General features: G+C 39.3%; 1 protein-coding gene across 1 annotated transcript in view; it reads right to left on the bottom strand.

Moving 5' to 3' along the window:
- Positions 1 to 9,965: 9,965 nt before the first annotated feature.
- Positions 9,966 to 13,429, bottom strand: part of RASGEF1A (RasGEF domain family member 1A) — a 52,323-nt gene continuing 48,859 nt past the window's right edge. Inside the window, exons 10-13 of the mRNA XM_086616415.1 lie at positions 13,078 to 13,269; positions 11,427 to 11,550; positions 11,105 to 11,177; positions 9,966 to 10,061 (exon numbers count right to left, since the gene is read on the bottom strand). Of these exons, the coding sequence (XP_086472541.1) occupies positions 10,037 to 10,061; positions 11,105 to 11,177; positions 11,427 to 11,550; positions 13,078 to 13,269 (414 nt within the window). The 3' untranslated portion in view covers positions 9,966 to 10,036. The remainder of the gene's footprint in view (positions 10,062 to 11,104; positions 11,178 to 11,426; positions 11,551 to 13,077; positions 13,270 to 13,429) is intronic.

Below are 13,429 nucleotides of genomic sequence, written 5' to 3' on the forward strand. Positions count from 1 at the left end.
ACTGCTGTGTACTATAACGCAGGGCAGGTTTCCTCTTTCCCAGTAAAATGTGTAACTCTTCCTTGAAGGTGTTCCCAACCTTATCCAAGTAAAGGGAGGAAATTAGTCATGTTTCAAACATGAAAATCTCTTGCTTGAATAACAAAATCTCTTCTGCATGTTGCTTTAGGCATAAATCTGGCAAAAAGACTGGAAAATATTCACTAAGTGTCTAGTCTCAAACTTGTAACCGGGTCCAGGGGTGGCGGAGATAAATGTTATGGCTGTGCGGATCCACTCTGTGGAGGAGGTCTGCTCTGGGCTTTCCCGAGGTATGCTCTGCCTGGAGGGGGAGAACAGAACCCACGCCGCGCGGCTTGGGCTGCCTGCTGCTGGGGTGGCGCGAAGATAAAGGGAAATATCGCGCTTTGGGGCCAGAATTGGGTGTCATGGCTGGGTGCGGGGGCCGCACCGCCACGCTTCAGCAGGTGCCTTGTCTGACACACCATTTCCTTCTCCTGAGCTGTGGTCCCAGTGTAAATAGCCAGCTGCATTTTCCTGCAGGAGTCACGGCGATTTAGTGTTAGAGCAGTAAATATATTAACATTTGTTTAAATAGGAACATGCTGCACTGAATTGAGATGTAATTGTGGTTTGGTTTTGTTTTTTTTTTAGCTGATGTATGTTACACATTAATTGTAACCTTTTCCAAGGAACTTGCAATCTGTGGGGGGAAGGGGAAGTGTTCTTGATTAAGGGAAATCAAAAGGAGACTAGCTCAGGGCGCACTTTATGTTAGACCCTTTACAGGAGTGAGTTCAGGTCATGCTTTTGAATTTGCAAACTTTAAGTTGTTTAAAAATATGTCATTCATTGGGATTACTAGGTACTTTTTTGGTGAAATAGAAAATATAGATGACAAAGTGGAAAAATTCAAGGGAAATACTTAGTTCTGTGTCAGCCGCATCCGGAAGAAAATACTTAGATGTTGTTTTTTTTTAAATTTCATAAAAGCCTGTGACCCTTTGGACTTTGAGATACACACACTCTCCTATGAGACACTTATTAAAACTTCTCTGTAAACTGGTTAGATTGTGCTGGTGAACGTTCAGCACCTCTCAGTACTTAAGACTGGAGAACTGCGTGAGTAGAGAAAGAGAAGTGGCAGGTAAGACCTAACAACTCATATCTGAATGTAGACATATATTTAAACTGCAGTTTTTAGTGCATGTCGGAATATAAACTTTAGAGTAAAATTAAACACTTTTGCTTTGTCAGATCAGTGAATAAAAGGAAAAGAACTTCAAATAGCCTTTAAAATGATGGTTCAGCATAAATGATATAAACCTCATAGAGGTTTTTATCATCAGTGTAATAATAAAAATTTTGTGGGTAGCAAAGGTGGTTACAGCTTTTGTTTGCTTGAGGTGCTCTTGCTGTGTGTATGACCCCCAACTGCATCTTAACGAGCTTAGTCACTCAAATTTCACACAGCTGTGAAGTAAGACAGGAACATCAGGATGTGCTAACATTAAGCAGTGTTAGTTAGGTTCATGCCTCCACGGTGCTCACCTCCTCCTTGTCAGGTCTGACTGCTTGCAAAGAGTTCCAGCTCCTCCTTCCCTGCAAAAGCTTTCCTGTAAAGAAGACTAGGACAAAACTCTACTTTTTACAGGTCTGTGGTTGCACCTGCTCTGCAGACCTCTGCTTTTACTGGTTAGTATCATTTTTTCTCAATGCATGACAGCAAGAACTGCATTTGGGTGGTGCGGCTGTTGCGGTCCGTAGGGCGGCTGTGCAGGATGTGCTCAGCCGTGGGCTGGCATAAGCACTCCCCTGCCATCAAAATTCCCCTCTGCTGGCCTGCTCCCCAGGGTCCAGGCTTCCAGCTGGTTTAAATGTCATCATCATGATTGCCTTCAGCCTCCCATGAATCTGTATCAGCTGGGAGATGGGCCAGCAGCTCCTTTAGGAATGTACGGAGCAGTGCTACCCCTTCAGCCAGGAGATGCTGGCAGAGCTCGTTTGGCCTCCTGTGCCCCAGCTGTTGTGTTTGCAGTAATGACAGCACCTGTCTGCTTCATTAGGGACTGCTACAATAATTGGCTACTCTCATTTGGTACCTGAAGCTGGAAGGTTCTTCTGCTTCTTTCCTGGGCAGTGTGGTCTCTCTCCTTCTGGGTTAGAATAAGGTAAATGTTTTATTAATTTTTCTGGGTTGTACTGCTCTGAGGTTACACTGAGAAGGGAGTGGCTTTCACCTTTTTAACAGGAGAGCTTGTATGCTTCTGTAAAGGATGTGTTGTGCTGGGTTTGAGGAACAGGCATTGTGGCTGGGACCTGTGTGGCATTACCATGTGGCAAAAGTACTTTTGAATGTAAGGTAGAATGTTCAAGAAATCCATTTTATGTTAAGGTCTAAATGTTTGAATAAGATTGTATGAAAATGCAGCCCTATGTTGGTTAGCTTAGTCCTGGTCTGGGGTAAGTGAAATAAATGCCTCTAGATTTGGAGTGCCTAGATAGGGGCTTGTGATGTTTTCGCTGGTTTATTTGAACTGCTTCAAGTTTGTATGTAGTGTGGTGAGTTTTGTAAAAGAAGTATTTTTAACCCCAATAGTTTCAAGCTTGCATTGTAGCTGTAGGACTTGTACATCTCACACAAGTTAGGTTTCTTGACCCATGTTCTTTAAGCTTTCACTCCAACTGCTGTGAAACCCCTTTGCTAGTGCAAGTTAACTTAGTTAAAGGATTTACTGTTTTCTTCCTAAGGCAGAATGCTTTGTAGTCTGTACCCAAATTGCGCATAGAAGAGGATGTTAACCCATTCCTGCTATTTGTAATGCCAGTGACTTACCAAAGTCTCTTCAAGACGGTTCTTATGTTTATAATTCTGGTGATGTCTAATTTTAAAAATTCCAGCAACTGTTTTTTGGTTTGTTTTTTTGGTAATTGCTTTGGCATTTGCTTGTCTGAGGGGGGCGCACGTGCTCTTTGTTAGCACCTGAGTGTTTAAAAAAAGAACAAACTTAAGTATCTGGAGTAAAATAAAACTCAGTGTAGAGGCTGTAACACAACCTTCACGGATCTGGTATACGACCTGGCTGACTCCTGCTGCAGGCGGTGGCAAGTGTGCCCGGGCAGCAGAGTCAGGGTTGTGAAGCAAACGGGGCGTTTCTCCGCCGAGCAGCAGCGGTGCGTCTGCACGGCGTGGTGAGTGAGGAGGAGGCAGGAGATGAAGCTGTGCAGGGCTGCGGGAACACAAGCGTTAACGGGGGCAGCGGTGGCTTTGGCCCCGGAGGAGCCCGAGCTCTTGCACAGGTTTCCTGCAGCCTTATGCAAGACCAAGTGGCTTCTCTCTGCTTTCGATATCGAGCTATGGGGAAAATTATCACTTTCTATCTACTAAATGGATAGTTTGAAGAAAAAAGAAAAACCTTTGAGATTGCTTGGTGCTCAGGTATGCTCTGGAGATGAGCTTAGGGACAGGTTAAAGCTCAGGCTACTCTCAGCATAAGAGTGGCAGGCTGTCCTGGGCCGAGTGGTTATCGGGGAGCAGCTGTGAAGGTGTTCTGGCCTGCAGATATGATCCACGTAGAGTAGTTTTTGTTTTTCTGTGTGTTTGGCTTTAAAATCTTTTCAAAGTGACTTTTTGGCTGCTGGGATCTTGTGAAATTTTCTTGGATTACTTGGATACTGTGAAACTTTGGAGAAGTGAGATAAGAGGCATATAGGAAAAAAAACGGGTTTGCTTGGATTTGCGGATTTACTCATTACTTACTTGGTTTTTATGTTTTTGAAGCATTTTAGGAGTGATTTTTTTTTTCAAATTGAGACAAGTTCTTTAGCACCGAGCTATAATGTCTACAGACATGAATAGTTCAATGTTTCATTAAATTCTGCTAGTGCTATAAGTGTTGAAGGCTTTAATCAAATACCTCGTTTACAGCTGTGCTTGCTGAGACCCCAGTGCTACTTTGCTAAAATTGATGCAGTGTTGCACTCCACTTCTCTATTTTAATAGATATTTGGGGAGGCAGAGTGCTAGTAATATCTTCTTTGAATTGAATGTAAACAACTTCATGTGGCTTAAATATTTAAAAGGAAACTTTCAATGTCAACATTGATGGATAGCAAGATTCTTTGAATTTAATACACCCCAGAATCAGAAGAGGCTTTAATGTGATCATATGATGGTGATTTAAAAGAGAAATACTTTTCTGTGTAATGAGATTCTGTTGGATCTCTTTAGACTTCTGCTTCCAAGCAGAATTATATTAATTTTAAGATTAAGATACTTGCTTAATCTGAAGAAGCTAGATAAAATTGGAAATATTTGAAGCAAATTTACACTAAACTTAAAGCTTCTTCTTTCCTGACCCAGAAGTGGCAGGGATGTTCGAATCTGGTGCATTGGTTTGTATTCGCTTTCAGCTTGCTTTCAATCCTGTAAAATGGTCTCCACACCTTGCATTGAAGTGGGGTTGTTAACAGGAATTCTTCACGTGGTAGCAGCCCTGGTGCCATGGTTTAACCCCAGCTGGCACCTAGGTCCCACACAGCCACTCTCTCACTCCTCCCCAGTGGGAAGGAGGAGAGAATCAGAAGGGGAAAAGTGAGAAGACTCGTGGGCTGAGATAAAGACAGTTTAATAGGCACAGCAAAAGTCACGCACGCCAGCAAAGCAAAACAAGGAATTCATTCAGCTCTTCCCATTGGCAGGCAGGTTATCAGCTATCTCAGGGAAATCAGGGCTCTGTCATGTGTAGCAGCGCCTGGGGAAGACAAACACCATCACTCTCAACATACTCCCCCGCCACCCTGTTCCTTCTTCTTCCCCCACCTTTATATGCTGAGTATGACATTGCGTGGCATGGAATATCCTTCTGGTCAGTTAGGATCAGTTGTCTCAGTTATGTCCCTGCCCAACTTCTTGTGCCCCCCTACCCTGCTCACTGGTGGGGTGAGAAGCAGAGAAGGTTTTTACTGTGTGAGCACTGCTCAGCAGCAACTAAAGCATCCCTGTGTTAGCAACATTGTTTCCAGCACAAATCCAAAACATAGCCCCGTGCTAGCTACTCAAATTAACTCTACCCCAGCTAAAACCAGCACACCTGGGGTTTGGGATTTTTGTTTGTTTTTATTGTTGGTGGGTGTTTTTCTTGTTGGGTTTTGTGGTTGTTGGTTGTTTGTTTTTTTTTCTGATAGATGGTACTAATAGTTTTGAGTAACTGTATACTGGTTCTGCCAAACATTATTTCTTACAGAACTTTTCATATAGAAGTGCTTTTCATGATTATTAGTTGTTAGAAGCCTAAATATCCTTAATATCATAAGGCATGCATCCTAGCAGATCATAAACAGTATATTTATTGGCTTAGTATTTCTAGATTAATGTTGCATTTCCTGGTGGTTTGAATTTCTTCCTCATCACATCTCTTGAGGACAAGGCTGAATATCTATTGGAGACTGCATCAGTGCTCCCTGCATGACATAGGACTTGATTGCTGTTTAATATTTCATTATGAAAATAAATTGATATCACAAGGTTATTTTGCAGAAATCAACTGCATCCATTTTCTGTGCAAAAGCTGAATGCGGTATCAAGAAGCCACAAGAATGCTGATTTTAGAAATTGCTTACAACATTGGCAATATTAGAAATATTAAAATTGTTTACTGCTAAGAATAATGTTACAGAAATGGTTACGTTTTTAGATTGTACCTCCAAACTGCTGCAGAAACACACCCTCAGATGTTGTTTCTCTCTCTTTCAAAGCCCAAGGCCCATCTTGGGGAGCAGTGGAGGAAGGCAAACCTCTGCAGCATCTGGGAACCTTTACTAGAGGCCCGAGGTCCTATGTGCCAAAACCTCAAAGCGCACCCAGTTGTCTGCCTTTGCAGGGACAGGAATGGAAGGAAGAAAATAAAAGCAACTATTGCTAATACTTGCACGCTCACTGGTCTGGAAACCTGCTTGATAGCATGCATTACCAGCTTAGGATAAAGTGTTTCTGCAATTTGATGATTTTTTTTTTTTTTTTTTAAATACCTCACTGTCCACACAGCCCTGCTTAATGGCTGCAGAGAACTGTTAAGACAGTGCTTCCACACACTGTTGGCAGGCTCATCTGGTTAGTTGGGAAGCTGGGGTTGCTCTGATAAAATTGTATATGTTGCAGACTGAAGAGGGCATATCTGTTTGCCCATCCTCAAAAGAATTACTGATTTCCCTCCAAAAGATGTACTAGTATCGGCTGTCAGCTGAATTTTGCTACGAGTTATTTGCTGAAAGCAAGCTGTTTCTTCGGGAACTATTAACTTGATAATCAAGTTGCTGCTAACGTAACTAAAGATATCTTAATGGCATGGAGTTACTGCTTATCATACTGCGTTGTACTCTAAGGGCAGTAAAGTGCCTGGAAAGCAATTTTATTGTTTACTCTTATGCCTGTGTAAATAGCTAATTTATTCTAATGACTGTATGGGACATAATTGGAAGTGAGTTTTCAAGGATATAATGTGCATATTAATTATGAGTGTGAACTGGCCATCAGGAAGACTCTTGTCTGCTTGATTCTCCTAATGCTGGTAAACATCATTATCTTTTCTAATGAGCCATGATGACTGAAAGTAGTACCGTTCTACTCTAGGAGTCTGTTGTGGATGTCTGGTTACCAAAACAATTTCCCCAGAGAGTTTTCAACAGATTAAAAATGCTTACAGGACCTCCCGAGCTCCTGCACTTGCAAAATCTAACGTTTTTTTAAAGCTTGCATCTCTGGGAAAGGAGGTAGCGTGGGTAGCACTAGGGCAGTGCCTTAGGAAAGCTGGATTCTTCTCATGGTTCTGCTTGACTAGTCCCTGCGTGGCCTTGGAGAAGTGGCTTTGCTTCTGTAAAGTAGGGCATGAAAAAGGGTAACGGTTGCAACCAAAGGTCCTAGAGTGTTGCAATGTCGACAGAATCTTGCTATAGGAAACCCGGCAGTGTGCTGCAGCCAGCAAATCTTTCTGTGCTTTCCTGTTAAAGGGATAAATATGTGGGGGGAAAAAAATGAAATTCAACTCTTGGCATACAAGAAATGTTTGTACACAGTGGAACTGTTCATCACTTCCATTAAGAAAATGAAAATATTCCATAGCGGACACACTGCTATCAAATCCATAAAATAGTATTATTGAGAGCACATTAGAAGTGGCAGCAAGTTGTTGGTTTAGTGTTGCTCTTGCCTTTGTTGGAAGATACTTAAATATTTCATGATGTATGCTTTACAGGTCAGAACTTAACGAACCAACTGGCTACTTAAATTTGTGGCTATATTGCCTTCCACAGTTGGTTCACCTCATTCAGCTGCTGTTCTGTGGCTTGATCAGTTTGCAAGTGAAAATAACCATAGAAAAAGTTAAGCCTGGTTGAAGTAAGGTTTTGTTTGTTTTTTTTTTTTATTAATGCAAGCACATCCAGCCAAACACGGAATATCCTGCTTTATGGTACAGCTTTATATTCAGCATTTCAGCTCAGAATAGCAAAACACAGTATTTAAGGAATGTATCAAACTGAGAGAGGAAAAATAAAAAGGAACCAATATGAATACTGCATTGATTTCAAGTATATACTAGGACTGATTGACCAGTGAAGTGCACATTCATGTGAAAGCTTTTTTTATACATTTACAGAAAGTGTTCTAAAATTGCATTTCAAATATATATTTTTTCTTAAATTTTAAGCATCCCTTTTAAATTGCAATTACATAAACAAAGCTGATATACAATCCTCCTTATAGTGTCCGACAATGTTACTAGCTAGAACATCTCTGAAAGTGCAAAACACTGTAATAATACAGTATAAATATTCTTACTCTAATCCGAGGCTGAATGTCAGTACTTCAGCACAGGAAAAATAGCAGCAGATCACAGGAATTATCCCTTCCCCTTTTGGACTATTCTTGTTAATAATTAGTGTTCTACTTTTGTCCTCCTTCATGGTGTAACTTGCTTTTTTTTTCTCTTTGATGTCAATGCAATAGGAATAGCAGAATGTTAATTTATCACCCTTCCTTACCCCACCTTGCTCTTCTAATTTTAAGTATTTGTCAAAGTGGGAGTGGAATAGGGAGAGAGGGAAGGCTCTTTACTTTTTCACCATATTACAGGGCCAATACAGCAAATAACTTCTACTAAGTGATTGCAGATGCTACATGAAATCGTGGCACTGCTCTTGGTTGTAGGCACTCGCCAAGAAAAGTCTACTGGACTGGAATAAACCAGACTCTCGGCCCAGCAAGACTTGCCTCTTCTTCAACAGAAGGCAGAATAAGCTAAAACCCATCTACTTAGAGTTGATCGTTTTCAAAGAAGCTTGTACAGAAGTCCTCTGTGAGGCTGTAACCACTGTAAACGCTAGAGGGCCCTGTTTAAAAATAAATAAAAATCTAATTGTCTGGCTCAAGTCATAATCTTTACAAATATCCAGCCCTCAAGCCTTCAGAGAACAATTACTAGAAACAACAGTAGATATTCGTGGGTAATAATTTGTTCATTAAACAAAACAGTTTTTAATTTGAGCCTTTATATTTTTTTTCTTTCTTAATTCAGAGATCAGGTGAGAAAGTCCTGAACAGTGTATTTTTTTTTTTCCTGGAAATGAATACCTTGAATCTTAACATAAGCTCCTCAGGTGCTCATTTGGATAGCCAAATTAAGTATAAACTCAAGGCTAAATGGAGAAATGAGAAATGGTAAGCATTAGCAGGTTTACAGATAGCTTCTAGTATTGATACTGACCTAGGTTCAAAGGATGGACAATTTTCTTATGGTGCTTCCCATTAGATTTCAATGGGTTCTGGCCTAGACAGTTAATCATGGCTTGCAAAATAGTAGAAAAAGCTTATATCATAAGTTGGTCTTTGCTTTAATTGTCCATAAGTGCAGACTAGCATTTTCAAAGGAACCACGGGAATTAAATGCCCAGTTCAGTGGTGATGAACTCTTCTTACGCTTCTTTGGAAATCTTAGCCTTAACTTCAAATTAGACATCTGAGTTTACTTCCCTCTCCCTTGCTCATGTATGACTTTTATTTTCCAAAAACTGTTTTCAAAAAAACATATTGAGCCTGTTTTGCAGAGATAATCTAGGTTAGAAGTCCTTCATTAAACAAAACAAATCCCTGATTTTTAAAAAGGAAAGCACAAACTAGATTCTGACAGTCAGAATTTGAAGGATAGTTCCCAGAAGTATTTAATCTTAGACATGTGTGCATCTTCACACATGCACACACACATACTCACAAACACACATCCCCCAGCAGCAACCCCATCTTGTCTCTGTAAATCATGTAACAAAAATATGTTTGCTGCACCATCAATGTTACAGGCAGGTATACTCTACTTCATGTGCCATATTCTCCATTTTATTTAAAAAGTACATTGTAGCTGGTTTCGAGACATCCATATTTTTATTTTCTTTACTTCCAGTCCAGCGTATAGAAGGTACACTAAACGATATCAGTACCTTGTAAGGCACTATTTTCTGATGTAAAAGAGGAACACGCTTACTGCAGATGTCTAAGGCCTTCACTCTACAAACTCACTAATACATGTGAACGGTATCACTGACTTGAAGCAGACTCTTCACGTCAAAGCTAGAGACATGTCGAGTGTTCTGTAGGATACTGGTCCAATGGAGTATTTAACCTGAACACTGGCTTTAGTTGGGATGTGTGTGTTAATTTTTATTTCTTTTGGTAGAAGTAATAAAAAATAAAAATTTGGATGCTGATAGAATAAGATCTCCCCAGGGATACCATCTCCCATGATACGTTTCATCTCTGAGAACAGGGCCCTGCCCTTATATTTAAAATAAAAAAACAAAACCCTTCACTTAAGTGCCTTAAGGTTGACATGTGAAATATTTACCACATTCTATTTCATAAAAGTCACTGTATATACAAAACAGACCTCAGCCAGTGAGGTCTTTCTTAGCTCAGTCCAAGTCTTTCAGGTTGTAAAAACATGTTCATTCAATGTGCTTCAAAGTCTGCAGATCAGATCCAAAAATCTCAGGCTCTATTAAGCAGAGTTGTCCTGGAAGAAGCAATAAAAAATAAAATTATCTTTTCTATCCCAACAAAAAGTTTTAGTTTTGGAAAACGTCGGTGATAGATCTTGCATCATTAGCTGGAAGCCTTTATTCAAGGGATGGATTCCAGTTTATAGCAGTTGAAAATCTATCTATGAATTCCAATAAAGATACTGACTTTGAATTAAATGAAAATTTAACCTTTATAACATTACTTAAGGCCCATAAGATGCACTCAGGCAAATCACATGCATTCCTCTGTCATCCTAAACTATTGCTTGCTGAACAGCATTGGATTTAATGCAAGGTACGTTGCATAAGCATCATAAGTTAAAAACTTATGTGGACTTCCTATGAAACACTGGGATAACTGGGAAAGAGTGTCTTGTCTAGGTCAATACAGTCATTATGTAGCTGAATTGCAGCTCAGGACATACTGACTTCATTCATTCTTTATCTGGTACAGATAATGTCAAATCTAAACGTTTAGCATGATTTACAAAAGTCTAGATCACTCTTTCTGCCTTGGTCTTGGAATTAGAAGAAATCTGATCTAAATTAACTGATCTCATCACTTATGTAGAAGAGGTGCTTCCCCCTCTCAGAGGGAGGAGGAGTCATTGAGACTCTCCCTTGCGAGTAGGTTGAAAATTAGAGTATTCATATAAAATTTCATCCTTTTATAAGATTTGTAAGTGCATAGGTATGATAAATGATAGCACCTTCTTAGTATCTCTATATGTTTGTTCCCCTGAGAAAAGCATGTCTGAAAACTGCTACAAATGTGGATTCCTTTCTGCTTTGTTCAGGCTACCAAAGACAGTATTCTCTTTGATAGTCCCAGCAGCGATCTTGCTGCCTGAACTGATCTGCCTGGAAAAGCTATATCAAAATTCAAGCCTACTGAATTTTTTCAGATTTGAATTTTGAAGAAAAAGTACATTTGGGCCAAAATGGTCTTAAGCTGTGTATGCAAATAGGAGGAAGCTGATGATCACGTGCCTGTGTATGTCTGCAAAAAGACTCATGTTCTGAGCAAGCTTCATACCTGAGTGTTTTCCAGCTGTCTTTTTCCATGTGGTTTTCTGGTCCTTCACTTTCAAAGGATGCAATGAACAGAGCTAGTAAATAAAATAAAAACAATCAGATACATAGGTTCTTCAACTGAAAAAAAAAAATTAAAAGTTACAATATAGCAGGTTTAACTTAGCAGACTTCAAAATGAAGTTTATTCTCATCAGAAGCTGATATGGAAGTGATAATACATACTTCTCAAAGTTTTCTTGCATGCAAACTTTTTTCATCTGCGTATTCTGTCTGCATTTCAACAAGTAGGAAGACACATTATAATGTTCAATAAAAGATTTTACCTTCTTCACTATAAATGGGTGCTGTGAGTAGATAGCTCTGGATCTTCTTGTCTTTTTCAAAAGGGCATTCGACCTGCTTCCATGTCAGGAAATCATGAATCTGTCGTGAAATTTCCCAGAATTTCTGTGTGAAGTAATTTAAAAAAATATTAATAAGGTTGTATTTGTTTTCTTTCAAATATTAGTTCTTTTGTTTCAATTTCAGAGCCTCTCAGCCTTGTTCTTATTCATGCTTCTTCTCTTATTATCCCTCACTCAGTTGTCTTCCTTCTTATCATTTCTTCTTATTGCTTTCTTTATCTCTCCATCTTGCTTCCAGTTCCTCATCTGTTGTTAGCCTCTCGAGTTTAGAATAGTGTATCCCTGCTAACTGCCTGGTCTTTTGGATTCAATTCTTTTCATCAACCTTTTCATAAATAATGAAGTGCTATTGGCCTATTTTCTGTGTCTTATCTCTAAATTAGCTCGTGAGTGGAACTGGTCAGTAAATAGTTTTTATTTACTTTACTTTTTACATTTCCAACCTTCAATTTAAACAAAATGTGACGTATCTAATTTTTTCATAAAGCACTTTTTAAATTTCAGAAATAATCAAAATAATATATAGAAACTAGAGGTATTCTTTCTCTCCTCGGATTTTAAGAAATGCATAATTACTTAGGGTTTGTCTTGTGTATTCTGTGTGCTCCCCTACTCAGCCTTGATAATGGCCAAAGACTTCAAAAGAGCTTTTGACAGGCTGTGGTCTTTTGGACATGTATGTTTATTAGTCAGGGAGAGAGAATCCAGAACCTGTAGAAAATTCCTTGAAGACCCAGTAAATAACATTTGCTGGTTGTGTGTAGCGTAGCTAACCTGATGAGGTTGAATTAGCTAACACTGATGGATTTAGGGTGAAGTTACCTATTACAATTTGATGAGATATGATGGCTTGCTGCCACAGAAAAGCTTTCTTTTCAGTCTTTACAGCCTTCTGCTTCCCCCACTGCCTTTCGAATGCAGGGTAGGTGCATGGCTGAGGAATGGCAAACTTTTGTCTGCCATCATACGTGGTGCAAAAATTCTTGAACTACTTTTAAGTTCTTTATTTTAGATGTTCTATGAGTACAACATTCCTTGAAGACATTTCCCTTTCCAATTAGCTGACTTTAGACTATTTCTGTATTACTTAAGTAATTTTTAAATCTGGAGGGTTTGGCTCTGAAATTCTTATTTTTTTCTCAACCTTTTCATGCAGCAGTTTTGGTAACAAATTAATGTTATTCCAATCAGTTCTGCTTATGTGAACTTTATGTTTTGCAGTGCATCTGTCCCGTGTCATGTAAAACTAACAAAAAATAATCTCTATTTCAGTATACATTAAAACTAATCTACCTGAAGGCAACTACATTCCAGCAATTTTATGGATTCTCTGCTGTATATGCAATTGTGGATCTGCTGGATGTCTAATATAATATAAACATAACAACTGCTAGCTTTCACAGAAATTTGGTGAAATCATTTCTCCTACATAATGATATTGCTTTATGTCTAGATCACAGCAATGCTGAAGGAATTGGTAATGTAACAAGGCAGAAGTTAAAAACTGGCAAACGTTTGTAATGTACAATGTGTAACTAGCTTTATGGTTTCTATAATAGCAAAGTCCTACCTTGAAGTTTATCTGCCCATTGGGCAAGCGGTTCGTATGTATTTTGTGCAGAAAGTAGATATCTTTAATAAACAGGTTGAAAACTGGGATGACTATTTTCTCTCGATTGCTGTTGGCGGTCTGAGATCGCTGTGCTGCTCCTTGCAGGGCTGTGCGGTAATTACAAAAGTTGCTGGATGGATCCATGTGATGCTGGTTTTATGGCAAGGAGGAAAAAGGCAGTCAAGTAATACATATTTCCCAAATATAAAAAGCTTTTATCTAACTACCAGAGAGTTTGTTCTTTGTGAATTTGTTGTACTTCACCTTGAAAGTTTAAAAAGGAACTCCTTATACTGATTAGGTCTGGATT

This window comes from Tauraco erythrolophus, chromosome 9 (genome assembly GCF_009769465.1).
Source record: "Tauraco erythrolophus isolate bTauEry1 chromosome 9, bTauEry1.pri, whole genome shotgun sequence".
In the NCBI taxonomy this organism is placed as follows: domain Eukaryota; kingdom Metazoa; phylum Chordata; class Aves; order Musophagiformes; family Musophagidae; genus Tauraco; species Tauraco erythrolophus.